This window comes from Zasmidium cellare (assembly GCF_010093935.1).
Source record: "Zasmidium cellare ATCC 36951 unplaced genomic scaffold M409scaffold_48, whole genome shotgun sequence".
NCBI lineage: Eukaryota > Fungi > Ascomycota > Dothideomycetes > Mycosphaerellales > Mycosphaerellaceae > Zasmidium > Zasmidium cellare.
Window position 1 is genome coordinate 1 of NW_022986992.1, and position 26,323 is coordinate 26,323.

Consider the following 26,323-nt stretch of genomic DNA (forward strand, 5'->3'; position numbering starts at 1 on the left):
ATAGAGTAACTAAGTATACTAAGTATATAGATTAGGACGAATCTTCTTAGTATATAGGAACGATATTATACTTATTATAATAGCGTTTAACTTACTATTTAATCTTACTATTTAGTTTATAATTATACCTAAACCTCTATTTTAAGATTATTTTAGTAGTCTATCGACTCTTTTCTTTTAATAAGCTCTAACTAGAGACTTAAACTTAGTATTTATACTAAGTAAAATTTTAGGATTAATAAACCGATCTTAATACTAACTTACTAGATCTTAATCTAATTAAAAATATATAGAGTCTTTTAAAGTATAAAATTAGCTAGTACTTCTTTACGATAAAAGAGGAAGTTATAAGAGCTATATAGATTAAATAGGTAAAGCTATTAATCTCTAATATAGCTAGAGTCTATTAAAGTATAAAGGAAAAGTATTAAGTAGTTATTAATAATAATAGGGAGTATATAAAGTAGTAGTAATAATTATATATCTATATAGGACTAGTATTAATAGTTAAACTAGTAGGGGTTACTAACGTTTGTACTAGGGACTGTATTGTAGAGTATAGACTATAATAATAAACAGTCAGTGTCGATTGTCGATAGCGAACAGGAAATATGGCAAAGCCTTAACGGCAATAAGGAGATGCAGACTGTCATGTGCCCTCGACAGGGGGTCGTCCGTTGTCCGCTGTTTGGCGGTTCGGCGAGGCTCGGAAGCTCGGCCAGATTTTCCAGGATCGTTTACCTCACTTTTCGCAGGGCTGCTGTGGTTGTATTTTACGACTACTCATCCATCAACACCTCTGTACAGTAGAGCGGGCGTTTGTTGTTTTGATATCGCCTTCTTTCCATTCACCGCATTCCCTTGACCCCTCCCTCGCTTTGGTCTGGCATTGACTCGCATCGATACTGGGTTGGCCGCGTTTCTTCATCGTTCAGGTCACGAAGCATGGCAGCTAGCAATGACAGCTTGACCAACGGTATGTTTGCCATCCAGCTAATCCATCAATTACTTGGACAGCTCTACAGAACCATCAAGACAATGCTCAGATCTAATGCATTGCAGCTCCAGATGCCTCCGCGGCAACCAAAGCCCAGGAAAACGGATCCTCAGACCATCACGCGACATCCAAAACGAACGGCGAACTGACCAATGGCTCTACCGAAGATGCCTCCAAGTCCGGCGACGATGCGGCTGGCGCGCAGCCCACCGAGAGCGTCTTCCAGCTCACCATCAAGCTGCCCCACGAGCCCGGCCAGACGCAGATCATGGTGTCGAGTCAAGAGCAGGTGCAGGATATACGGCAGTCAATAGTGGACACCCCACACACGTTCCAGTACTCGTGCTTCCATCTGGAGCACCAGGGCAAGCGCATCAATGACTTTGTCGAGCTCTCGGAAGTTCCTGATGTTGTCTCTGATCCAGTGTGCCATCTGGTGGAAGATCCGTACACGGAGGCGCAAGCACGGATGCACGTTGTGCGCGTGAGGGAGCTGGTTGGGGCTTCTGGAGATCGCACTGATCTGGTGACTGGGATCGATGCGGGAGTGAGCCTGTGTGATGGGGTGGAGCTACCGAATAGCCAGGCTGGGAAGGAGGACACGAACCCCGTGGCACACTACGATCTCAATGCGCCAGGCTCTGTGTCTACGCTCCTGGCCCAACCGCGTGAGCCAGCCCCCAAGACGATCAAGAGCTTGTCTCTGTCGTCGTGGAACCCTCCGCCTCACCACTTGCGAATGCGAGGCCATCTGCTGTACCTTCAAGCGGTCACCAACGAGGGCGAGCAGCACTACATCACTGCCCACGTCTCCGGCTTCTTCGTCAACAAGTCGACCAACAACAAGTTCGATCCAGCGCCCAAGAGCTCTCCTAAGTCTGCATCGGCGCATTCGCTCATCACCCTCCTGAGCAAGATCTCGCCGTCGTTCGACGCCTCGTTCAAGCGGTTGCAGGAGTACAATGGCCAGCGTGATCCATTGGCATCCTACCAACTATCAAACAGCCTTCCTGCAGCACCTTGGCTCGTCTCGCCATCTTCTGTTCAGCAACATCAGTCCGACTTGACGAGAACCCAGGAAGCATTTCTTCTGGCAGGTGCAGACAATGCTGAGACCCTGCGTGACTGGAACGAGGAGTTTCAATCCACCCGCGAGCTTCCCAAGGAGACTGTCCAGGATCGTGTTTTCCGCGAGAGGCTGACCAGCAAGCTCTTCGCAGAGTACAACGAGGCCGCTGTTCGAGGTGCTTGCTTGGTCGCGAGAGGTGAGATCCAGCCCCTGAACCCAACCGAGGCGAGGGATGCGCAGATTTTCGTGTACAACAATGTATTCTACTCCTTTGGTGCGGATGGTGTTGGCACTTTCGCCAGTGACGGTGGTGATGAGGCTGCACGCGTTGCTACTGGCAAGGACGTTCAGGGCGTCAAGGCCGTCAACCAACTGGACATCAACGGCCTTTTCACTCCAGGCACCGTTGTTGTCGATTACCTCGGTAAGCGCGTTGTTGGCCAGAGTATAGTACCTGGCATCTTCAAGCAGCGGGAGCCTGGTGAGCATCAGATCGACTACGGCGGTGTTGAAGGCAAGGATGTCATCGCTACGCACGAGTCTTTTGTCCAACCTTTCAGCGAGCTCAGCAAGGCGATGCGTGTCAAGAGACATGCGGTATGGGACAAGGAGACCAAGAAACACGAACTCGAAGCCAGCGTGGAGACGAAGGGTCTCCTAGGCACTGACGGCAGGAAGTATGTTCTCGACTTGTACCGTATCACTCCTCTGGATGTGGCGTGGTTGGAGAAGCATCGTGGCCAGGACCAAACTGATGAGAACCGCTACCCTCACCGCATGACTGTGCTCAGGCCTGAGCTTGTTGACTCTTACAGGATCACCAAGATGAGGGAATACATTTCGAAGGAGCTGGAGAAGAAGCGTACCGAGCGCAAGCAGGTTGAGGCAGGCGCCGAGAAGGAAGAGAAGGATGCAGAGCAGGCGAGCGGAGACGAGAAGGCGCTCACGAACGGCGATTCGGAAACGAAGCCCGAGGGTGAGGAGGAGGCGAAGCCACCGCAAGAGGCTGTCGATATGTCTGGATTCACATTCGCCCTGAACCCCGATGTTTTCAGCGGACAGCAACCTCAGTCTGACGAGGAGAAGAAGGAGTGGGAAGAGGATGAAGCTGAGGTGCGCGCAGTGTGCAACTACCTGACAGCTGAGGTGATTCCACGAATTGTTCACGATCTCCAAGAAGGCGATGCAGGATTCCCCATGGATGGCCAGAGCTTGGTGCGCGAGATGCACAGACGGGGCATCAACGCACGGTATATTGGCGAGGTCGCCCAGCTATCGTCTGAAAAGACTGAGAGCAAGAGATTGCAGGCCTTGAAGTACGTCTGCCACCAGGAGATGCTGAGCCGAGCGTTCAAGCACGTCTGCAACCTGCGATTGCGGTCGCTACCACCTTGCTTTTCTCAGAGCTGCGTGGCACATCTCCTCAACTGCTTGCTTGGGAAGGAGCTCAATTCATCGCCTCAAGCGGAGACTGAGGAGGAGCTTAAGGCTCTGTACCCGGATGTCGATTTCGAGTACGAGAAGGACACACCGGCGACTTTGGACAAGGAAATCCGACGACAGATTGCATTGAGGTATCGATACACTCTCGAAGGAGACCTCGTGCAGAACGGCAAGCAGCTCCAGGTGCTGCGTGAAGTGTCGAAGAAGTTGGGTTTCCAGGTCGAGGCAAAGGATTACCAGTTTTCGAAAGAGTCGACGTTGCAGAACAAGGAGTCTTCGGATTCACTGGCGCCCAATGGCACCTCGCAGCCATCCGAGGGTGGCAAGAAGAAAAAGAAGAAGAACGCGGATAACTCACCTAACCGCGGTGCTGTGTCTTCGCCAACAGTGCCTCTGGCCACTTTCCACCCTGACAACATCCTCAACATCGTCCCCACGGTCAAGGAAGCATCGCCCAAGAGTTTGCTCGCCGAGGAGGCATTGGATGCTGGACGTATGAGCATTCAGCAGGATCAGAAGGAGCTTGGGCAGGAGCTCCTGCTTGAGAGCTTGAGTTTGCACGAGCAGATCTATGGCATTCTGCATCCAGAAGTTGCTCGCGTCTACTACGCACTCTCGACTCTGTACTATGGACTCGATGAGAAGTCAGCGGCCGTAGAGCTGGCAAAAAAGGCTGTCATTGTCTCAGAGCGGACGCTTGGTGTTGATGACTCGGAGACTGTGCTCGCATACCTCAACTTGAGCTTGTTTGAGCACGCCACGGGCAACACGAGGAAAGCTTTAGGGTATGTTCGACATGCGCTGGACCTTTGGAAGGTTGTGTACGGCATCAGACACCCTGACTCGATTACGACGATCAACAATGCGGCGGTCATGCTGCAGTCGCTGAAGCAGTTCCACGAGTCTCGCCTGTGGTTTGAGGCATCGCTGGACATTTGCGAGGAAGTTGCGGGCCGACAGACCATCAACACGGCCACGCTTCTCTTCCAGCTTGCTCAGGCATTGGCTCTGGACCAGGACCCCAAAGCAGCTGTTGCCAAGATGCGTGAAAGCTACAGCATCTTCAAGACGGAGCTGGGACCGGAGAACCAGAACACCAAGGAAGCTGAGATGTGGCTCGAGACGCTCACACACAATGCCGTGAACCAAGCCAAGCAGGCCAACTTGTTGCAAAGCCGAAAGATCTTGTTGTCGAGGAACGGACGCACGTCAAGAGTATCGATGGGCACGAGAGCGCAGCCACCGGTAGGTCAGACCACGGCAGAACCTGGTCAAGCAGCAACGGCACCGGCGTCGAACACTGGCAGAGACCAGCGAAACTTGGACGAGTTGTTAAAGTATATCAATGGGGAGAGCAGCAAGCAGACGACGCCGAAGAAGAAGCCTTCGAACCCCAAGAGACGGGCGGCATAGAAGAAGTCTCCACTCGGATTGTATTGGATATCGATTGATGCATTTGCAAATGGCGCGAGGAGAGCAGCATTTTGGTTTTGGGAGCGAGGGCTAAAAGCGAGAGGGAGGGAGAGGAAGAGGGCTCTCCTTGTACATGTTCATCGCCACTCATGGATCGCTTTGCAGTCGTTGTTGTTGTGTAAAAAAGGCAGTATAGCAGTAGACGTGTAAAGAAGTGTAAAAATATGAATCAATGTTCAGTTTTTGCATGAAGTCATCTCGCTTTTTTAAGAATTGATTTGTTGCCGCTAGTTTGGAGGACTTTTGGCAGGCGATCCTGGTGTTGTCTCTTGAACGCACTGAACAACCACGCCGCCGCACACCTCGAATTTACCTCCAGCGCCGGACATTTGATTGAGTTGATTGAAACTGTTCAGTTGATCAGAATCAATTCGGCATCAAAAGGTAATCATCAATCGACCCTCACTTCACATTTTGCCGGGCAGGTCGTCAAAGGCTACCAGAAGATTCCACCTGCGGGTTGACAGCCGCACTTCAGGGTCGGGGTCGGAAAAAGGTCACAGAGGTGCTCCCACCAAGCTTCCCTCGCCCGGATCGGTGCCACTCTCGCTCGCTGCGGTTAGTGAGTCTCTGCTGCTGCTTGTCGTGTGAGTCGTGCGCCCGCCGTAATATTTGCTGTGCTGTGCTGTGCTGCCACTACCCGGCCGCTGCTCTCTCTATGCCCAGCTTCTTCAGCAAGAAGAAGACCACTCCCGCCCCCACCAACACCACCGCCAACGACGAGCAGCCCACCCCGCCGCCGCCACTGCACTCGCCCTCGCCCTCGCCCTCGCCCTCGCCGGAGAAGGAAAAAAAGAGCAAAGGCTACTTCCTGCGCGAGCGCTCCTCCAAAGACCCGTCCAAATCCAAATCCTCCCCGCGCTCCAGCAAATCTTTCTCGCGCACCAACCCCTACGAACACCCGCTCAACCTCCCGCCCGACGAGCTGCGCCGTCTGAGCGCCCTGTCCGCCAGCATGAGCAGCCCCCGCGACTCCCGGGAGGAGGGCGGCGTACCCCTCCATTCGGACCCCATGGAGACGACGCCGGCGCCTGAGACGCCCGGGGCCTTTCCTCAGTCCAATGGCGTCAATGGCGGTGATGATCACGAGGATCAAGAGAATCGGCCTACACCTCCTCCGCACCGCACGCCGGCGAGCCCCCAGCCGCAGCAGCCGGAGAAGTCGGACAGCAAGCCTGAGAAGCCTGAGATTCGGGAAGCGGAGGCCGAGGCGTACAAGGCTGCTGGGAATAAGCTGTACAAGGCGGGACAGTATGGCAGTGCGATTGATGAGTATACCAAGGGTAGGTTTATTCATTTTTTCTATGGTCCATTTGTTGGATCTTGAGACCAATATGTTGATTCACCACAGCAATCGAGGCCAACCCCACATCATCGACCTACCTCTCGAACCGAGCAGCAGCCAACATGGCCGCCAACAGATTCCTCGAGGCGCTCGAAGACTGCAAGAAAGCCGACGAACTAGACCCCAACAATGCCAAGATATTACATCGAATGGCAAAGATTTACACTTCGCTGGGCCGGCCGAATGAAGCACTGGACGTTTACGATCGGATACAGCCACCCGCGACTGCCAAGGATAAGGCGGCCGCGTTGGCTATGAAGAAGCATGTCGATACTGCGCAGGATAGCCTGGAGACTGGCACGAGTGGATCGATGGTGCTTTTCGCCCTGGATCAGGCGGAGAAGGGTCTGGCATCGACTGTGCAGCCTCCGAGGAAGTGGAGGTTGATGCGTGCGGAGGCGTACTTGAAGATGGGCACTGTGAACAGTCTGGGCGATGCACAGAACGTCGCCATGTCACTACTACGGCAGAACAGCGCAGACCCTGATGCTTTGGTTTTGAGAGGTCGAGCACTCTACGCGCAAGGCGAGAACGACAAGGCGATTCAACACTTCCGGCAAGCAATCTCCTGCGACCCGGATTACAAGGACGCCGTCAAGTATCTTCGATTGGTGCAGAAGCTCGACAAGACCAAGGAAGAGGGTAACAGCCATTTCAAGTCTGGGAGGTATCAGCAGGCGGTGGATGTATACAACTCCGCGCTGGAGATTGACCCCTCGAACAAGGGCACCAACTCCAAGATCCTTAACAACCGGGCCATGTGTTTCTCGAAGCTCAAGCAGTACCAAAAGGCGATTGAAGATTGTGACCGGGCGATTCAGCTGGATCCCAGCTATACCAAAGCACGCAGAACGCGGGCAAAGGCATTGGGTGAGAGTGGTGACTGGGAGGAAGCCGTGCGAGCGTACAAGAATATCCAGGAGACGAGCCCAGAAGAAGCAGGCATCGACCGAGAAATCCGCAACGCCGAACTCGAGCTCAAGAAGAGCAAGCGAAAAGACTACTACAAGATCCTGAACGTGGGCAAAGACGCCGGAGACAATGAGATCAAGAAAGCCTACCGCAAGCTCGCCGTCGTGCACCACCCGGACAAGAACCCCGACGACCCGGAGGCCGAGAACCGCTTCAAGGAGATTCAGGAGGCGCACGAGACGCTCATCGATCCGCAGAAGCGGGAGCGGTATGATAGCGGTGTGGATCTCATGGAGGCGGGTGAGGGCTTCGGTGGTGGGTTCCCGGGCGGTATGGGCGGAGGCTTCGGTGGTGGCGGTGGGGGCGTGCAGATCGATCCGGAGATGCTGTTCAATATGATGAACGGTGGAGGAGGCATGGGTGGTGGCGGTGGAGGGTTCAGATTCGCTGGGGGTGGATCGCCGTTTGGTGGTGCGGCGGGTGGACAGAGGGGGTTCCCTGGTGGTGGAGGGTTCTCGCCTTTTGGATGAAGAAAGGACGCGAGGAGCATGAAGGACGGGGAGAAGCATTCAGCATTGAAGCTGGCGTTGTTGTTCGAACCTTGGGACGAATGGGCGTTACATCGTCATCGTCCATCGTTCATCATCATCATCAATCGTCTTGTCATGTGGTGGTGCTGATGCTACTGCTGCTGATGATGAAATACAGTATAGATTTGCAGTCCGTGGCAACACTATTCATGTATACCCTGTATTCAAAGAAAGAAGACAAGACAAGCGTTCGAAGTCAGACATCCATCCATCCATCCATCTAGTCGATTGTCCAGCTGCAATGTCGTATCTCCATTGAGAACACGCATCTCAGAGATGGAGAAAAGTGAGCGTGACCCCTTTTTGGCCTTATATCGAAATGGCGTATCGAAAACACATGCTACTCAGGACATCGGTGAAGCTACGCTCGAGTCTGAATCTGAATCTGAATCTGATTCCGAGTCTAATTCTAATTCTGATCATGGATCTGAGCTTCGAAAGGTTCTCCTCTCAGGCTGGGTTGGACAGAACTGGAACAGACAACAGGACCAAACAAGTGATTCAGTCTTGTCTCCTTGTCCTGGAATCGATGGATAGATGAATCCCTGTCTACTGTGCTGTGCTGTGCTGCGAGAGGAGTGCTGTGCTGCGAGTGGTTGGTGGTGTGATTAATGGAGTGATCTTCGACGCAATAATATAAGACGGAACCTGGACACACACGAGATCATATCTCCTGGTCACGTCAGGTCACGTCAGGCACTGTAGCTGGCTGGGTCTTCCCTCGTCTTAGGGGGAAAGGTGGTGAGAGACCCCAGCTCCGTTGTCTGTGGGTCAGTCTGCCTGCACCTGTCTGTGTCAGGCCATCTGGATCTGTACTTTTTGGCTCTTGGGACAGGTAATATCAGCCATTCTTCCGAGTGGTAGCAGTAGTAATCCATCGCTCATCGAGACACTACTTGCTACTTCTTGATAGCGTTCGTTCCTTCCACATAGATCTAAACTATGCATGTGGTTGTGGTCGTGACTTCCTCACACATATACTCGACAATCCCCCAAAAACCTTTGAAATGGAGAACAACAATGCACGTTGATGAGAGTCTTCAAATAGTCTCAATACCCTCAAAACTACCATTCCACTTTCTCTCCTCTCCTTCCCCTCCCCTCCTTTCTCTCTCCTCATAATCAACAAAAGAAACAAATTCCCTTCACTCTCCATTTCATAATAATCTTCACACATAGAAAGTCATCATATCCCATTCGTCACGCAACAACCCAGCTCCGATACAAAGAACAACAAAAAAGCCATTCCATTCACCCAAAGAAAAACAAATTACCCGCCATTGCTCCATCTTCCAAGAAGTACAATTGTTCCTTCCCCATTCATTGCCCACCCCTTTCCCGCCGTCCGTCCGGGAATTTGCTCAACGCTCGAGATACCCTCTCCAACTTTAACCTCGCAGCACAATATCGAAAGAAGTAAATCGATAGTGCCGCTCATCGGTGCTTAGAAAGGGCCTGCGGAGCAGAATTCGCCGTCATGGTTGTTGGTAAACACACACACAAATATAACAATTCCCCTTTCATTTCTCCTGTTTGGTCGCCGCGATATGCAATCTGTGTAACTCCTTTCGAGATTTTCGATCCGGGTGTTGCCATGCTGGGTTTCAAAATAAGAACTTTGCGCGTAAGATATGTTAGTTTTTTAGAATGAGGCAGATGGTCATCCACAAGCGGCGGAGGGAGAGGCAAGACGGGATGTAGGAACTAAGCGTCCATCTTGCCAAACATGCCGTGGTCTTCCATATCGTCATTGCGGGCGTGAGGTTCGTCATCAGAGCTTTCGTCATCTTCCATGTGCACATCGCCCTGAGTGCGGTGGTAGTTCTGGTACTTGGCTGGAAGTGGTGGAACTGGAGGAACATCCATAGGGACACCAGTCGGCCCAGTCTTGGGAGTACCATAGCTGCAGCTCAGCAATCCAACAGCGGCGGCCAAATCTTGCGGGTCCTCGTCACCACGGTAGCTGTCGGCGTACGAGGTGTTGGCAGTCACTGGACGGCTGTTGCTCGAGGCGCTCCATTGGCGGTGATGGGCAAAGCCGTGTTCATTGTTTGGAACACTTTCCGAGAAGACCGACTGATACGAACGCGAGTAGACGCTGCTGTTGTTGCTGAACCGCTTGCTGTCCCTGTAAGACGAGTCACCCTGTGGTGGAGGCGTTGTCTCAGTCGAGCTCAATTCCTCGTCCCGCATATCAGACGAAGCAGAAGCCGCAGGGGACGACGAGTTGTCGCTATCGTTAGAGGGCTCCTGGTTCATTGCAACCAAAACAGAGGCAGCCTCCAAAAGTTGAACCTGCTGGTGCTTCGAGATGAGCAGCTTGGACGTATATTGCCATTGTGGCGTATGTTCCCAGCTGGAACGGCGAGTCAGTACAATTTACGGGTCTCGCAAATCCAATCTCGTTCAACACTTACAGATGCTTATTCAAGCAGCTGCCGTGTTTATACGCTTTGCCGCAGTGTTCACATTTCAAATCGCCAGTCGCAGCTTTCTCTTTCTTCGTCAAGCGAGTGCCGTCACTGGCCCTGCGCATCTTTGGCTTGTTCTTTTCAGAGCCCTGGAAAGAGGATAAAGGACCGCCGTCCACCACCGCGCTGCTGCTCAATGTAGTGCTATCGGGCACCGACACGCGATGCGGCAGGCTGCTAGGCGTCGAGCCGTCGTTTAAAGCAGCAAGAGCGGCTTTCGACATGGAACTCCGCCTATTGATAGCCGCCGTGCCATCTGCCACGGCATTCTCCACTACTGCACCAGTAATAGCAGGCTTGCCAGCGGGCGAGAAGGTCGAGCTCTTGCGGCGATTGATGCGGTTGGTGGGGTTGACGGTGCCGAGAGAGGTGGAATGCGAGTGGGTGCGACTGTAGGAGTTGCGCGAGGGAAGACTCGAGGCATTGGCACCGACGCTCAAGCGGTGCTGGCTGCTGGGACGCGACGCCATGGTTGGGAGGGAGGGTGGTTGTTGTTGTCTGGTCCGGGTCCGTTAGCAGCAGCACGAGGTAATTGAGGGCGACGACATGCGAAGCCCACCTTTACCGCGTGTGTTTTGACGAGGAGGATGTTATTTGCTCTCCAACGGGCAGGGCCAATTGCGAGAAGCAAAAAAAGCGGCCGTCTTTGTTTCGGGGAGGGAAGGTTCCAGGTCGCGGGGTATGGGCTCTGCAGTGCACTGAGTCGCTCTGCACAGCCGCGTCTGCTGCTGCTGCTCGACACCAACGTCGCCCGATCGCCACTCAGCTTATGTCCTCACAGGTGGATGGGTGAGGCTGCCGTCCTCGATGCCAAAGGGCGCGTGGTGGTGGAGAGCAGGAGGTGGTGCGGGTGCGTGGGACAAAAAGTGCGGGCAGAGAGGTGCAGATAGGTGCAGGAGCGAGGTGGACGATAGCCGGCGAGGACAGGCGTGTGTGGAACCTGGACTGGACAGGGCAGTGATGATCCAGCTGAGGGGCAGCCGACCGGGATCTGGCACGCTGCGTGCTGCTGGTGGTGATGGTGATACTGACGCGCGAGCCGCCCACTGTTGGGGAAGGATAGGATGCAGAAGATGATGATATGGAGGAAGGACAGGAAACAAAGCAGTACCGCAGCGTAGAAGATTGAATCCCATGGCATCAATAATCACGCTCGACCACACCCAGACGGCACGGACTCCACAGCCCACATCGAGCCCGTGCACTAGTGAGCGCTTTGGCTCCTCGATTGAGCCTCCGCTCGACATTCCACCAACGAGCCTCGACGGAGCGCTGGTCACACGGCATTCAATCCTCACATCTCAATGCCTCCCAACACCATTCACCTATGCTCGAGCCTTATGCGCGCCTGCTACTGCAGGAACTCACGCCGTAAAACAACAAACAACTCCCTACTTATACTCGGACTTTACCATCGCTGGTTGAGCCTATTTCTATAAACGCGCGTGTCGGATGGATAATAGGATGCCAGCCTCCAGGAACCTTCCACGCCTCAGCCCTCACGCTGCTCTCCTCTCGGCGCCTATTATTCGTGCTAGCGAGCGGGAATGGCTTGCAGCCGCTCGCGTTCCTCGTGCAGTGTGCTAACAAGCCCAAAGCAACCCTGAGACATCCGTTCCCGAGCCCGGTTCAAAATAATTATTTTGTTGTTGCTCGCCCGAGTGGCACGCCTGGTCTGCTCGACTCAGCAACATGTCATTCGTTCAGTAGTCCGTCGGCGAGTATGTCGAGATACGAGTGGAGAGAAACCGAATGCGTGCGTACGCTCCTGGAGCGGATACGCCGCATACACCAGACATAAGCCCGAGGTCCCAGCAAGCCAAAGGCCACGTCGTTGGAGCAAAAAAAATCATGGTCCGTACATCCGTCCTTTCTGGGCCTGCATCTTTCTTAGGAACAGCAACACACAAAAAAAAGTGGCCGTGCTCGTCGAGAGCGCATCGAGATCGACGTCCGTGTCCTGCTGATCGGAAAGCGGACAGACCCAGAAAGTCGCAACGATTGGCTGGACCGACATGTACCCAAACACATGTTCACTGCAGCTATCCGTAGTGATCTGTTCTCTCTCTCCATTCGTCTTTCACGGCTCGTTGCGACGTCTTTTGCGGTTTTCTTCAAAGCTATGCTATCGCACCCTGAAAAGCAAGATTGGGAAAGGGGCCTCACCTACCCGCGGGTGCGATTGCACAACACATGCGGGCTACCCGCGAGCACGCGTGCAGGTCTCGAACTCTCTTTGCAAGCCACTCACGTGTGTCAAAAGCGGGGTTTCAAACGTTCCGTCCGTTGTGGGATCGAAAGAGTGGATTCGTCTTGTTGGTCAGATGCTCTCTCTCGCAAAAGACCGCATGATGATGTTGCTTGCGCCAGTTAATGACAACTGTCTTACGTACAGCACGCAACAGGAACCACTCCTTCGTGTCATTGGTCACAAGGACAATGGATTTCCTTGCGCATCCGGCGAGATATTTTTTTTGGTCAGCTGCGAGACCCTTTTTCCTCCTCTAACGTGGTCTGCCACAGCTGGGATCGCTCTATGTACACATGCTGTCCCTGCGGGTCCAGCAGCAGGGAACAACCCGCTGAATCGCAACTGCCGTATTGGTCCAACGCTTGTCATGCATCATCGAGTGTCCATCTCAAGGGGCCAAGTCGAGCCTCAACAGAAACACCAGCCAAACAAGTGGGTTTTACCAACTCATCGGATAGCAACCCATCGAGCCAGTCGTCTGGTAGCATCGATCATTGTGATCGCAGAATGCCTCTTCCAACGTCCATCAGGTTCCATTCCAACTCTACGCACTCGTGCCCATGTCTCGTCCGTACAAATGTATCCACACCTGTGCTTGCTCACGCCTTGATGATCGGAAAAGCCAAAGGTATGACCCTGAAGTAGATTTCCGAGTAGATGGCCTCCACAAAGTCATAGATGGACCAGCAGAAATGCAAGAAAGGCCGCCAGAGAGTTTTCCCATGGCGGTAGTAGTAGTCGGAAGCCTGCTCTTCCACTCTCGTGACCAACCATCCCCAGAACCAGTGCAAGTTGTTCCCCACCACGCCCATGTCCCAGTTGGCGACGGTATTGCTCTTGGGAAAGGCCAGCGACGGGATCTTGTTCCCAGGACACTGTGCCATCTGGCAGAGGATATTCCAGTTCGCGTCGCCGTCGTCGATGTTGAGCTCCATATAGCGATCCGGCTTGTCGCTGAAGTATGCTCGAACGTTCTCCGTGTGGTTCCTGTACGATTGTCGAATGATGTCCTCGTTGCCTTCGTACGTGTCGGCGCCGTAGAAGTACGTGTACGGCAGCCATTTGCCTCTGCCAACATGCGTCCGCATGCTCCTGAGCCATCTGTCTTCGTCCTTCCTCAAGCTGAGGATGAACTTGGCGTCCGGGTACATCTCAGCCATCTCTCGGTAGACGAAAGGCCAGGGCAGGTCCTCGAAGGCATCGTAGTATCGTGTGAGTCCCTTGATGGATTCCAGATCTCCGTTCGCCCAAGTGTGAACCATGTGTCGACTCCTGATATCGCGCCAGCCGAGGCGGCGATAGCCCAGTCGTTCCAGCGCATCGCCAATGGAAGTCGTGCCGGTTTTGGAGAGTCCGAGCACGAAGACCTTGGGCTTGAGATCTTGTGGTGCTGGCGGCTGCGCAATGATGGTTGCGAGTAATAACACGACCAGTGCTGGGAGGATTGCCCAGGTGAGAATGACGCTGCGCGTGGGGCCCATCTTGTCTTCTTTTCACGCGACTCTTCGCGCTGCACTGCCGGTGTGATGGCTGTCAATGCGCGTTGGTGATGCAGTTTGGTCCCGTCAAAGATCAAGACGATGCCATTACTGATGGCAAAAGGAGTCAAAAATGTCGCTGCCGCGCCATGCCGTCGTCGTCGTCATTTCCTTATCCCAGGCCGAGAACGCCAAGGCGGTTGCCGGAGATCAATATCTGTGATATTGGCCATGGCCTCGCACGTGTTGGAGGGATTGACGCATTGTATCTTTGCGATAACTTGTTTGCCCCTGTCTTGATCTGATTCGAGCTTGCGGAACGATGTTGGCTGGCACGCAGACGACGACGACGACTACGAGGTGCAGCGCATGGCGTTCTGGGACGGCGACTCGTGGGGCCAGCTCCGGATTTGTTTGGCTTGCTACCTCTCTGCTGGCGGCTTCGCGGCACAACTGTCAAGTCTCAACACCTGCGCAAGTCTCTGGTCAACTTCACCTTTCTGCCAAGCGCATTTGCCCTCTTCGAGCAAGACTCGTGTTCGACGTCGGAGTCTGTTCCCGGATCTTCAGTCGAGTGACGCGGTCTGGCGAAGCGCGGCCACCAGCGAGCTGCTGAGCAACAGATGGCCTTGCTCTCGTGAGCATCGTGAGGGGGAAGAGGAAAACGAAGAGAAGAGAAATCTAGAAGACGAGGCGTAAACTTTTGAGACTGCGGTGACCTTACCTGGCACACCCGTGCTCCATACGAACATTGGACTGTCTAAACGACCTAGGGCGATCGGCACATTCCAGTTGGTCACGACATCTCGCTATGGCTACCACTTCCATCTTGTACTACTTCGACATAACTTACACTCGTCACGCAATTGGGTTGAAGTGAGAGAATACTTCAAAGCAGTTTGATCTGAAATTCACGCTCACGAAAATCTCATCAGCTTGGATGGATCGTCACGTTTACGCTCAGAGGAGCTTCGGGCAAGTGTCGTTCTCATGGCGCATACGGTACTTCTTCTTCAGCGACCGGCAAGTGTAAGGCCTGAACACGTAGTACACAGCGTTTAGCTATGAGGCATGACTTGAATATGTATTGACTGCTATTGTATAGATGCACCTTGACTTAGACCAGCTCCACGTGCAGCGTAGCCTTTACGCGCAAGGCATGGATGGAGTTGAACAACAACTTCAATGAATCGACGAGCTCTCGACGGCATTCATTCACTTGAATGATAGACCATTAGCCTCGAAGGGTTAGAACGAATTCATTCACTCACTTCTTAGGGCAAAGTTCTCGGATGCTTCTCCGATCCGACACTCTCGCAATCGTTGATCGCACCTCCATCCATCTGCAAGACCACAAGCTTCGCATTTCTCTAGAAAGGGTATCATCTCGCCAAGCATCCTCGATGGATAACCCGTGCCGCCCGCGAGTACGAAGGACGAGTTGAAAGTCGCGCTTGTAGGAAGAACTATCGAATCATCGCCCAAGCGCCGTACTCTATTCGCATCCTAAAGCACACCGGTTTGTCACTTTAGCTATTCCTTAGAAGCCGACTTTTGCGGATTCCTGCGGGCAAGCGCGCAGCTGCCTAATGACAAACTAACCAACAGGTTTGTGCGAGAGACGCAAGCTCTGAGAAGGAAGGAAGGTACGGTCTTGTTGGTCGTCGTACCTTAAACAACGCAGCTTGGCCCGCCATGAAGGGCGTTTGGCAGGGAAAAAAATAGCATGGATAGTGTCATATCCTGGAAACGCCTATGTCTATTCCTCATTGCCCTTTTATGCTTTCAGTCGACGTTGAACTTCCTGTATCCTGCTTCTAGACGCCTTTCGTTGACGTCCACCGCGGCTCTTTGCTCACAGACCAGCTCATGGACGCCGCAGAATGCGGAAAGCAGTGGAAAGTCGGACTATGAGGTCCTCTTTGCCGCAGAATGTACGGCCAACTTCCCTGACCTATACTACGAAATCGACCGAGCGGTCAAATACTGGCACGACCGCAAGCACACAATCACAGCCGAAGACGTCGACATCTCCTGGCGCAACGATGCAGCCGTACGAATCTTGATCCACGAAAACGAGCTCCGCATCCTCGAGACGAAAGGAACCTTCGACAACCAAGGCTACCGCATGCGAACGCTTTCAGTACTGAGCATGCTCCAAGAAGCCCTCCTCAGCGCCTCTGCCGGCGGAGAGCGACTGCCCACCATCGAAGCCGCCATCGTGGTCGACGACATGTCGCTCCTCTCAGGCGGACCAGACGACACGCGGTCGATCTGGACCTTCACGTCCAACATCCATGATGAAAGTCATCGGCGGCATTGGCTGATTCCGGACTTCAGTATGTACAGCGCTCGCGGGACTGGGTCGTGGAGGGATATGAGGAGGAGGGCGATGGAGTTCGATGCGCCGTTTAGTGAGAAGCTGCCGAGGGTGGTTTGGAGGGGTGTGAGGTGGACAAATGAGGGAGTCAGGGGCTCGTTGTTGGATGAGACCGAGGGTGAGGACTGGGCGGATGTTAAGGTTGTTGATTGGGAGACGAGGGAGAATATGATGGCGCAGGATGAGGTTTGTTATTTCTATCCCTTCTCTTTCAATCCCTAACCCAATAGGTAATCAAGTACCTACATACTGACTCTCCTCAGATGTGCCGCTACGCCTTCACAGTCCACACCGAAGGACGTAGCTACTCCGGCCGCCTCCCCTTCCTCCTAAACTGCAACTCCCTCCCCCTAATCCACGACCTCGACTGGACAACCCACTTCTACCACCTCCTCATCAGCAGCGGCAAAAACCAAAACTACGTGCCCGTAAAGTAAGTCCAGTCAACCACACAAGCCCACCTCAACACCAACTAACCATCCCAACCCTCAAAAAGACGCTCCTTCATCGACCTCCCCAAAACCCTCCACCGCTATCTCGCGCACCCGGACGAAGCGCAGCGGATCATCAATAATTCTGTCGCGACGTTTCGGGAGAAGTATACGTCGCCGGCGGCGACGAGTTGTTATTTTCGGAGGTTGATTGGGGGTTGGGGGAAGGTATCTTTTGAGCCGGGGGTTTTGAGGAATGGGAGTGAGGTCCGGAGACGGGGGGTGTCGTTTGAGGAGTTTGTGCATGTGGAGGGGGATTATAGAGGGGGTTGATGGGGGGCGAGTGGGTTGTTGGGGTTTGGTCAAAGGAAGTCGTTCGAGGAGTGCTGGATTCGTGAGACACGGTTCAGACAAAGCGCACGAGACGGCATGCCATTACAGTGATGCAGGAGAAATTATGAGCGCAACTAGAAGCCTTTGATTGAGAAACAGAGCCATTACAATCTCAATCTACACACGCTATTGAGAAAACGCCAACACCATGGGTATCTTATGCCGAACACCAGAAAAGAACAGCAAACACAAGGAGCTACTGCACACCCCATCTTCAACCGCCATTACGTACCCGCTCAATCTTAAACACGGCCCACTTCACCTTCAAACATCTGCGCCTCACGACCAGCAGCATTGAAGCCACCGACGTGCTCTTCCAACTCCCGTCTCAGCGAATCATCTGCCATCTCTTCATCAAACTCGTCCGCTTGCAAGCCCATGGCCTCGCTGATGTCGTCCACATTCCATCCGTGAGTCAGCTCTAGATGCGAACACAACTCGTACTCCTTTGCAAATCTCATCTGGCAGAAGGTGGGGCCGGCCGCCATTAAGCAGGCATAGGGGCGGTGTTGCTCGTAGCCAAAACCAGTGAGCATCGACAAAGCTTTGCTCGTCGCACCAGACGCATCGTCGGTTTCCATGAAGTCTTCATCCTCGTCCTCTTGCTTCACCTTCGATTTGGTCTTGCGCTTGGTAGCCTTGGCGGTCGTGGTCGGGGGAAGGTTGAGGTGTTGCGTTCGAACATGTCCAATGAGACTCTGCTTTGCGCCCAACGCCATGCCGCAACCTTGACCATCCCAACCCTCGACCTTCTTATCCTTACTCAGATCATACTCGCCGCAAATAAACTTCTTCTCTTTAGTATGAGCGCTCTTGACATGCACGTCCAGGTTGCCTTTCTTGGTGAATCCGTTACCAGCAACGGCTCTTGGACAATCCTCGACTGGGCAGAGAAACTTCTTCTCCGCAGGAGTACGCGTGCTTGGGCCGTTGACAGAATGATGAATGTCGATGTGAGCCGCGAGGTCTTTCCCACTCTTGCACTTCTTGCCGCACTGATCACACACGGGAGGGTGTACGAACTTGAGGTGACGCTGGAGATCGTGGTAGGTGGGAAAGCACACGATGCCGCCAGGATGCTGAAAGCCTGCGCGAGCGTTGTCCTCGAGGGATAGATTGCCAAGAGCCTTCGGGTCAAAGTCGTGGCCCACATATTGAAGATCTTCAAGAGTAGGAAGAAAGGCGGCATCGAGTCCGTTGTCGATCGGGGCCATCTCTCCCGTTGGCGGATCCATGGCGGTTGTGCATATCTGGCAGATGTACTTGGAAGCTTGATGGTCCTTCGCTTCATGGCCTCTCAATTGACCTGGTGTGGGGAATGCTTGACCGCACACGTCGCCGTCGGCGGTCTCGCGCTTGCAAATGTACGAGTCTTCGTTCAAGTGGTCCTTCTTGATGTGTCTCTGGAGCGTGTCCTGCTTTCTGAACACTTTGCCGCAGCCCTCCCAAGTGCACGTTGTCTCTTCTTTCTCTTCGTGAACGGCTATATGTCGCTTGAGCTTAGTCGATGACTCGAAAACTCTGCCGCACTCTTCAATGATGCCAGTATCGTCCTTGCGGACCTTGTGGGTGCAGGTGAATGTTTGGTTCCCATGCTTCTCTTTGACATGGCGGTTGAGATGTTCCGGCTTTTGAAACCTCTTGTCACAATCATCATGAGGACAAGCGTGAGGCCGCTCGCCTGTATGTGAGTTGATGTGAGTCTGGAGGCGGATAGGGCGATCGAACGCCTTGGTGCAGTCGGGAAACGTGCATTGATATTTCTTGGGTCGTGGTCTGCTCTTGCTCCGAGCACTTGAAGCATCCGTATGAGGTGTATCGGTCTCTGCAATGGTAGCGGTGGCAGTGTTGGTGTCGGCGAGAGATGGTGCTGTCGATCGAGCAAAAACCGACGTCTCATCATCGTCGTCTGGCGTTTGGAAACGGGCCTTCTTCTGCCTGGACTGCGTGGATGGACTCCTTGTCGATTCGAATACTGACGACTCTTCTCCAGAGCCGTCGTCCACAGGAGCTGGCCTCTTCTTGTTCGCCATCGCCGCCATGACGGGAATTTGGAATGGCTTGGTGGATGTCAGCAGCCAAAAAAGTTGGAAAGACGTCGAAATCTGATTTAGCGTTTTGCGGGGAAGCGGCCCGCTCCCTGCTGAATCATTAGCGCCACTAGCGCAGTCGCGTTCCTTGCAGCGAAAAGTCCATCTTCTGAAAGCAGCTTTACTCACACCAACACCACTTGACCTGCTCATTGCTCGACACCACGACTCGTGTGAGCCTCGAAAACGTCACGGCGATCGCCTTCGACTTGCGCCCACCTACCGATCTTCGCGCCACATCTCCAGCAACTCCTCTGAACCAGCACCCTCACCTTCAAAATGTCTGACTACGGCGGCGGCGGCGATGAAGATATGCGCGACTTCGGCGATGTCGAGTACGTGCTTGTGGCATGTGAAATTCTCAGGCCATCTCGGCGTGCTAACACAGGCTTGTCAGGGAGTATGAAGACAATCTGATCGAGGAGACGAACTTCGAAGAGAACTACGACGCAAACGGTGGGTCTCGTGTTAAAAGATGGTGTACTGTATAAATGCTCATACCAAGTAGGACCAGCTGATGCAGATGTGGACCCCAACGAGGCAGCATCAAAGGCGCAATTGAACAGCACGGACTACACCGACCAGAACAACATTGTGGCCAGTGGGGATCCTACGACAGGGATCAATACCGTCAAGAGCGTCAAGAGCAAGAAGATCGCAACAGAGAGGAGGACGACGACACCATACATGACCAAATACGAACGTGCACGTGTTCTTGGGACTAGGGCATTGCAGATCAGGTAAGACGAGTACCGATTTCTTTGTTTGGTGGTCACAGCTCACCATGTTTTCAGTATGGGTGCTCCTGTTCTTGTCGACGTCGAATCGGAAACCGACCCTCTGCAGATTGCGCTCAAGGAGCTTCGCGAGAAGAAGATACCACTGGTGGTACGGAGATACCTGCCGGATGGGTTCTACGAGGACTGGACTTGTGAGGAGTTGCTATAGGATGGCCTCTCTCTTGCGAGCTGCTGGTGATCGAATCGTGTTTCATGCAAGAATGAGTTGGGGAGAAGGTTTACTTTGAGAATCACAGCGACGGCGTTTGGGCGGAAAGTCTCGGATTGCATTGGAAGGGAAAATCAAGACATCAACGATACCAAAGCCAGAAAATGAGCACAATGAGGATTGCTGAAAACAGCAAAAATGCTCCGATAAAATATCACAGCCGACGAGCTACGGAAAGTGTTTCCGATCTTGTCCACAGCATCCCGTTCTCCAGTTCTCCGTGACCAGGGGACCGACGTCACGCCAGTCGCCTGCCCCGCAGAATGCTCATGAGAGCCCCTCATACGAACAGAATTTCATCTAGGTGCTCATGCCATTGCTCTGCAAGATACACTCTCCTTCCATACTCGCGAGAAACTGTAGCAGCTTTCTACATCCCTCTTCTAATCTCATACGGAGCTCACAGTCATTCTCCAAAATGTCGTTTGAAACAACAGGCACGATTAACAGCTTCGGTGGCAAGTTGCTGAAGCTTGCACATGAGGTAGATGTTGAAATCTGAACGAATTGAACAAGAGACTAACATGATATCCAGTCCAAAGTGACCAACACCCAGATGAAGTTGAACCTCTACCTGCCACCACAAGCGAGCTCCTCGAAACCTGTCCCCGTCCTCTTCTACCTTGCAGGATTAACCTGCACCGGCGACAACGGCGCAGAGAAGGGGTTCTTCCAGCACAAAGCATCAGAGAAGGGCATTGCGGTGGTATACCCTGACACGAGCCCTCGAGGTCTCAACATCCCTGGCGAAGACGATAGCTATGACTTCGGCAGCGCAGCCGGCTTCTACATCGATGCAACCAAGGAGCCATGGACAAAGGGCTACAACATGTACAGCTACATCACCAAAGAACTTCCAGAGGCACTATTCAGCCACTTCGAAGAGTTGGATGGGAACCGCGTATCCATCACGGGACACAGCATGGGTGGCCACGGCGCCTTGACACTGTACCTGCGAAACCCAGGCAAATACAAGTCCGTGTCCGCCTTCGCACCCATCTCCAACCCATCCAAGTGTCCCTGGGGCGAGAAGGCCTTCGGCGGCTACTTCGGCGACGACAACAAGTCCAAATGGGCCGAGCACGACGCCACGGAACTCATCTCCAAATTCCCCAACGACACCGACATCCTCATCGACGTAGGCACCGGCGACAACTTCTACAAGCAAGGCCAGCTGCTACCGGAGAACCTCGAAGAGGCGGCGAAGAAGGCCGGGAAGAAGGTCAACGTGCGGTATCAGGATGGCTACGATCACAGCTACTTCTTCATCAGCACGTTCTCGGATGACCATGTGGAGCACGCGGCCAAGTATCTGCTTGCATAGTACGTCCACGCTTTTCATAGTGTGTGGGGTTCGTGCGTGTGTGATGCGGGTGCTGACGTTTGCGTTGTTGAAGTGAAGGGTCGAGGAAGCGGCAGAAGTTGTAAGGGGAGGATACAGTCGGGAGGTGTACGTGGGAAGGATTGGCCGAGGGTTGTTCAGGTCATATAGAATGTAACAAGATTGGTGTATGCAATCGACGGCTTCGAAAAGTATCATTCAAGGGTTAGTATCTCCTCCTTCCGTCAAGCCGTCGAAGCTCGCGTTCACCACGCATATCAAAGATCAACACAACGAAGGTAACGAGATGCAATCGTCGGGTTGAAATGATGAAGGAATACGGTCGGAACCTGCAGACCGCATCACGGATCCGCATTGCTCACCATTGAATTCATCTCGTGCCGGCGTCCCGATCCATCCTTTAGACCTCAACAACGACGTACCCTCCAAATCCCGCCGAGTGGACATATCGGCCTTTGCAATCCCTCCACAACAAAGTAGCACATCGGCATTTGGCATGACTAAAAACGAACAAGTATCCGAACATACGAAAAGAGTGAGCAAGTGGGAACCACGCGTAGCGGGCCGCGTCAACGGTGTCCTTCACTTCTCGGTGGTATTCGTCGTTTGTGCGTTGGTCATCATCCACAGCCAAGACTTTGGCATTCGCAATCGTGCCTCGTGGTGCCCTGGTAGCAGTTGTAGAGACTATTGAAAGCGTGCGTGTTTGGTGGAAAGCTTGTTGATCGATGAACGTGATTGATGAGCGTTGGATATCGAAAGGTCTACGTTGGCAGTGGTCTTAGCTGTCTTTCGTATACGGACTGCGGAGACTACGTTTGGTTCGACGTCTTCGGGCAGGTGATGGATTGCTTCTTCTTCCATTGCCAAGGGCTTACGTCGCCCCTTGGAGGGTTGGTGTTACAGATGTCATTTCGGTGAGAAGATGCGTAAATTGTGCAAAGTGGACACGATGGGCTGTCTTTTCTATCGTGAGCTGTGTTCCAGTTTGTAATGCAACTGCCAGAAGTGGTACTCATGGTGGATCAATTGAAATTATTGTTGCCAATACAACGGAGTTCGCCAGTCAAGAAATCGGTTTGGCAAGTACTTGCAGTCGGTCTGACACCGCTCTTGGACCGCGATCCTTCCGTGTGGAGGGAAAGGCGAAGAAAGCTCTTCGCACAGAGGCGATGTTGGTGGTCGACTGACGTTCTTGTGACAGCTCAGCAGAGACAGCTTTCGTAATCGCAAGTCATACTCTAATGAGATGTGTTGGTGCCAAGGCCTTGCAGCCGCGTTGGAGCTGGGGGTCCTGGTCGGAAGGATGTGAGCAATAATGCAAATGTCGAGGTGTTCTGGATACCGAATAGGTCAACGTCAGTAGCATGTGACGACGGTCAAGAAGGCGTGGAATGCAGTCTGAGGTGGAGGAATCGATGATTGAGACTGTATGGGATGTTTTAGGAGGGCATATGTCAGTGGCACTTGACCACGTGTCTGTGATAGAGAGACCCTGACTCTCTCGAGCACAGCCATCCCTAGTACAAGTGAGGCCGAGAAAAAGCAATGAAACCAGGACACGCGCCACAGTTGAAACATATCTCAGGCGCGAAAGACTGTGAGGACGCGCATTAACGATGCCTGAGTTGTAGCGATAGACGAAGGGCGACAGCAGATGGATGCCTGGCAGCGCAAATCTCTACGATCAAAGTCATCGGACCCTCGCCCTGCAGTGAAGCGCGTCGTAGTGGGACCTCTCCAGATTGCGTGGTCTGCTAGGCAGTACCAAGCATCCAGGAGTTGGGGGCGGCGACGAGTGTCTGCGCAGTCGCCTCTGGCATGCGTAGGCCGCCAACAGGACGACGTCGCCCTCAGCGTTGCGACGAGGGATGCGGGTGTTATATTCGCTGCGTCCTCGTCGCGGTGGTCAGGCCGCACACGGTAGACGGGGTAGTGGTAGGGGGGTGTGAGAGGCCTCGTCATCTCGTCTGGGGGTCCGTGCTTGCCACGCAAGCCAGCCGCGAAACACCCTCTCTCGCTTTTCACCTAAACCGACCCTCCTCACCGTCCGTACTGCCATTCGCTCCGTGGCGCGAGTGTACACTCGACGACGACGACGAGAACAACAACAACGTCGAATTCGTCCTCCCCCTCCGTCGTTGTCGTCGCCGCGAAACGCCCTCTCTCCTGCGCCCAGCCAAGTCGATTCGGCTGTGCAGATCGCGCTGAGCACCGCCGCGCTCGACTCCCCTTCAACATCGCAACCCCTCGACCGCAACGCTCATTCGCATTCTTTCGACCGTAACATCGCGACCATGGCAGACCAGAATCCGAACAACAATGGCGTCCCTCGACGAAAGCCTGTGCCCCCGCCCCAGGAGTTACCGGATACCTGGGCCGCCGACCTCACTGCTCAGTTCCGACGCACACTTTCTACGAAGCGCATGAACGAATTGAGTCGAAGGCCAGGTTCGCAGCGAAGTACTTCGTCCAGGATACCCACCGATATCGTTGTCGAGCCCAGGCGAGCGCCGCCGCCGCCGCCTCCGCGACGACAAGGCGACGACGAATCCTCAGAGCCGACCCCACCTCCACCATCACGAGAAGCACCTCCAGTTCCTACTTCAGAACCTCAGGAAGGCATTGCGCCGCCGAGATCACCGCCTCCAGCATACTCGTCGATTAAGAACATTCCAACCGTACCCACGCCACCGACCGACAACAAGTCACTTCGATTCCGAAACATGCTCCTATCACTTTCGAACACGCCTTGCAAGTGGGAGAATCCAGGGTTATTAGACGAGGCGCTCAGGGTTATTCCATTGCAAAGGATATACGACGAGGCACAGGAGGAGTCTGACCTCTTCCAAGCCGAGGCCGCATCCCTAGGACCAAACACCAAGGCAGCATGGGGATACCAGGACTGTGTCGTGCGCGCATTGATGAAGTGGTTCAAGAATGACTTCTTCGAGTGGGTCAACAACCCCAAGTGCTCGACTTGCCATGCGAGGACCATTGGTACTGGTATGGTAGCACCTCTACCGGACGAATCCGCACGAGGCGCAAACCGAGTCGAACTCTACCAATGCAGCAACCAGCGATGCCTTTCATTCGAGCGATTTCCGCGATATAACGACGCATTCGTTCTACTCCAAACACGGAGAGGACGTGTAGGAGAATGGGCTAACTGTTTCACGATGCTCTGCCGGGCTATTGGAAGCCGAGTGCGATGGATATGGAATGCTGAGGACCATGTCTGGACTGAGATCTACAGTGCACATCGTCGAAGATGGGTGCATGTTGACTGCTGTGAAGAGGCATGGGATGCGCCCCTGCTTTACACTCAAGGTACGTCTTGCCCTCTCACGTGAAACCATCGTCCGTTGCTAACATCGCATCCAGGCTGGGGTAAGAAGCTTTCATACTGCATCGCCTTCTCTGCCGATGGCTGTCAAGATGTCACGCGGCGTTATGTTCGCAACCCGACTGAGCACGCCTCAGAACGCAACAAGTGCTCGGAAGGCGTGCTGATGCATATCATCCAAGAAATCAAGACCATGCGCCGTCGCGACATGGACAAGAAGGAACGCTTCCGCTTGAATGCCGAGGACATGAAAGAGGATGCCGACCTCCGCAAAATCGTCATCGAAGCACTTGCTTATAACGTTAGCCGCATACTTCCTGGCGGTGATGGAGTCAAGGCCGATCGACCATATCGAGCAGATCCAGACGCACAGAAAGCCGCAGAAACACGGCAAGAAGAGCGCAATCGTGCAAGAGAGGCACGACGCAACCCCGACCGACGACAACAGTGACTTTGACACCACTCTTCAAACACCTCATTCGCCTTCACGTCGCCTCGAATGGCTTCCAACCTCGAGGGACCCTATCATTGTGACATCTTGACGCGATCTAGCATCGGCGCAGTTTGGATTTGTCTTTGCAGCATACCCCGATTTCGTATGTCACCGACGCAGCGCGACGTCTTTTTGAGAATCGCCATTTCTCGTTTGTTTTCTATCGACTTGGGTCGGCACGGTGTTAAACAGGAGCAACATGGAGCAACTCGGAGCGTATACCACTGGGATTTTGGATTGAGCATGCATTACGGTATCACGGATCACGTACGTCTTTCGCTCATGGGGGGGAATTGAATATGAGCTGCATTACTGGCTATGGAGTCTACTAGCGTTTTCAATGTCTAAACGTCAAAGGGGCACAGATGGGATGGGCATCATCGGGAGGGAGAAAGCGTGCTGTTCGTCGTGGAGAAGAGAGCAACGTGACCAAAATCGAAAAATCTTCAATCACAATGTGCACTTCACATCTGTTCATTGATATGTTTGCCTCAGGCCCGTCAAGTAATATATCTTAGACATTGAGAAGTGGCCTTTGACTCTGAGCCCACGTGAAATGCCAACCCCGAGGTTGGATCCGAAGCATCTAAAAATAGAGGCTTAGTCGACATCGCCCGCTGCCGAGAAAAGCATTCGTCATTGCAGCTGCACGAATGTTGCCTTGACGAAACAACAACCACTGGAGAATTGAGATGGCTGGCAAGACAACACCCAGCATGCTCATGCTCATGATCTCCCTCGATGTTGTGACGAGTTCGTCTGTAGATCTTCTCTCGACGTAATGTAGCAGAAGCTCGTGCTAAGAACGGCA

General features: G+C 53.4%; 9 protein-coding genes across 9 annotated transcripts; 5 read left to right on the forward strand and 4 right to left on the reverse strand.

Annotated features, from left to right (window-relative positions):
* Positions 1-945: 945 nt before the first annotated feature.
* M409DRAFT_70381 (uncharacterized protein) lies at positions 946-4,922 on the forward strand (the record flags this gene model as incomplete). Its single annotated transcript, XM_033818702.1, has 2 exons — positions 946-976; positions 1,063-4,922. 2 exons carry the CDS (start codon positions 946-948, stop codon positions 4,920-4,922), a joined length of 3,891 nt encoding a protein of 1,296 aa, XP_033661303.1.
* Positions 4,923-9,533: 4,611 nt separating this feature from the next.
* M409DRAFT_29039 (uncharacterized protein) lies at positions 9,534-10,770 on the reverse strand (the record flags this gene model as incomplete). Its single annotated transcript, XM_033809285.1, has 2 exons — positions 9,534-10,185; positions 10,247-10,770. 2 exons carry the CDS (start codon positions 10,768-10,770, stop codon positions 9,534-9,536), a joined length of 1,176 nt encoding a protein of 391 aa, XP_033661304.1.
* A 297-nt stretch (positions 10,771-11,067) lies between these two features.
* On the reverse strand, positions 11,068-11,547 carry M409DRAFT_59901 (uncharacterized protein; the record flags this gene model as incomplete). Its single annotated transcript, XM_033814329.1, has 1 exon — positions 11,068-11,547. One exon carries the CDS (start codon positions 11,545-11,547, stop codon positions 11,068-11,070), a length of 480 nt encoding a protein of 159 aa, XP_033661305.1.
* A 1,603-nt stretch (positions 11,548-13,150) lies between these two features.
* On the reverse strand, positions 13,151-14,032 carry M409DRAFT_59902 (uncharacterized protein; the record flags this gene model as incomplete). The annotated part of the gene is made up of 1 exon (XM_033814330.1): positions 13,151-14,032. The coding sequence occupies one exon, from the start codon at positions 14,030-14,032 to the stop codon at positions 13,151-13,153; it is 882 nt and encodes a 293-aa protein (XP_033661306.1).
* A 1,723-nt stretch (positions 14,033-15,755) lies between these two features.
* On the forward strand, positions 15,756-17,173 carry M409DRAFT_70385 (uncharacterized protein; the record flags this gene model as incomplete). Its single annotated transcript, XM_033818703.1, has 4 exons — positions 15,756-15,835; positions 15,926-16,595; positions 16,673-16,842; positions 16,906-17,173. The coding sequence occupies 4 exons, from the start codon at positions 15,756-15,758 to the stop codon at positions 17,171-17,173; spliced, it is 1,188 nt and encodes a 395-aa protein (XP_033661307.1).
* Positions 17,174-17,475: 302 nt separating this feature from the next.
* M409DRAFT_70386 (uncharacterized protein) lies at positions 17,476-19,275 on the reverse strand (the record flags this gene model as incomplete). Its single annotated transcript, XM_033818704.1, has 1 exon — positions 17,476-19,275. One exon carries the CDS (start codon positions 19,273-19,275, stop codon positions 17,476-17,478), a length of 1,800 nt encoding a protein of 599 aa, XP_033661308.1.
* Positions 19,276-19,602: 327 nt separating this feature from the next.
* On the forward strand, positions 19,603-20,271 carry M409DRAFT_29043 (uncharacterized protein; the record flags this gene model as incomplete). Its single annotated transcript, XM_033809286.1, has 4 exons — positions 19,603-19,658; positions 19,721-19,779; positions 19,832-20,063; positions 20,118-20,271. 4 exons carry the CDS (start codon positions 19,603-19,605, stop codon positions 20,269-20,271), a joined length of 501 nt encoding a protein of 166 aa, XP_033661309.1.
* A 478-nt stretch (positions 20,272-20,749) lies between these two features.
* Positions 20,750-21,655, forward strand: M409DRAFT_59905 (uncharacterized protein; the record flags this gene model as incomplete). The annotated part of the gene is made up of 2 exons (XM_033814331.1): positions 20,750-20,815; positions 20,867-21,655. The coding sequence occupies 2 exons, from the start codon at positions 20,750-20,752 to the stop codon at positions 21,653-21,655; spliced, it is 855 nt and encodes a 284-aa protein (XP_033661310.1).
* Positions 21,656-23,970: 2,315 nt separating this feature from the next.
* M409DRAFT_70389 (uncharacterized protein) lies at positions 23,971-25,470 on the forward strand (the record flags this gene model as incomplete). The annotated part of the gene is made up of 2 exons (XM_033818705.1): positions 23,971-25,003; positions 25,058-25,470. 2 exons carry the CDS (start codon positions 23,971-23,973, stop codon positions 25,468-25,470), a joined length of 1,446 nt encoding a protein of 481 aa, XP_033661311.1.
* Between the last annotated feature and the right edge of the window lie 853 nt (positions 25,471-26,323).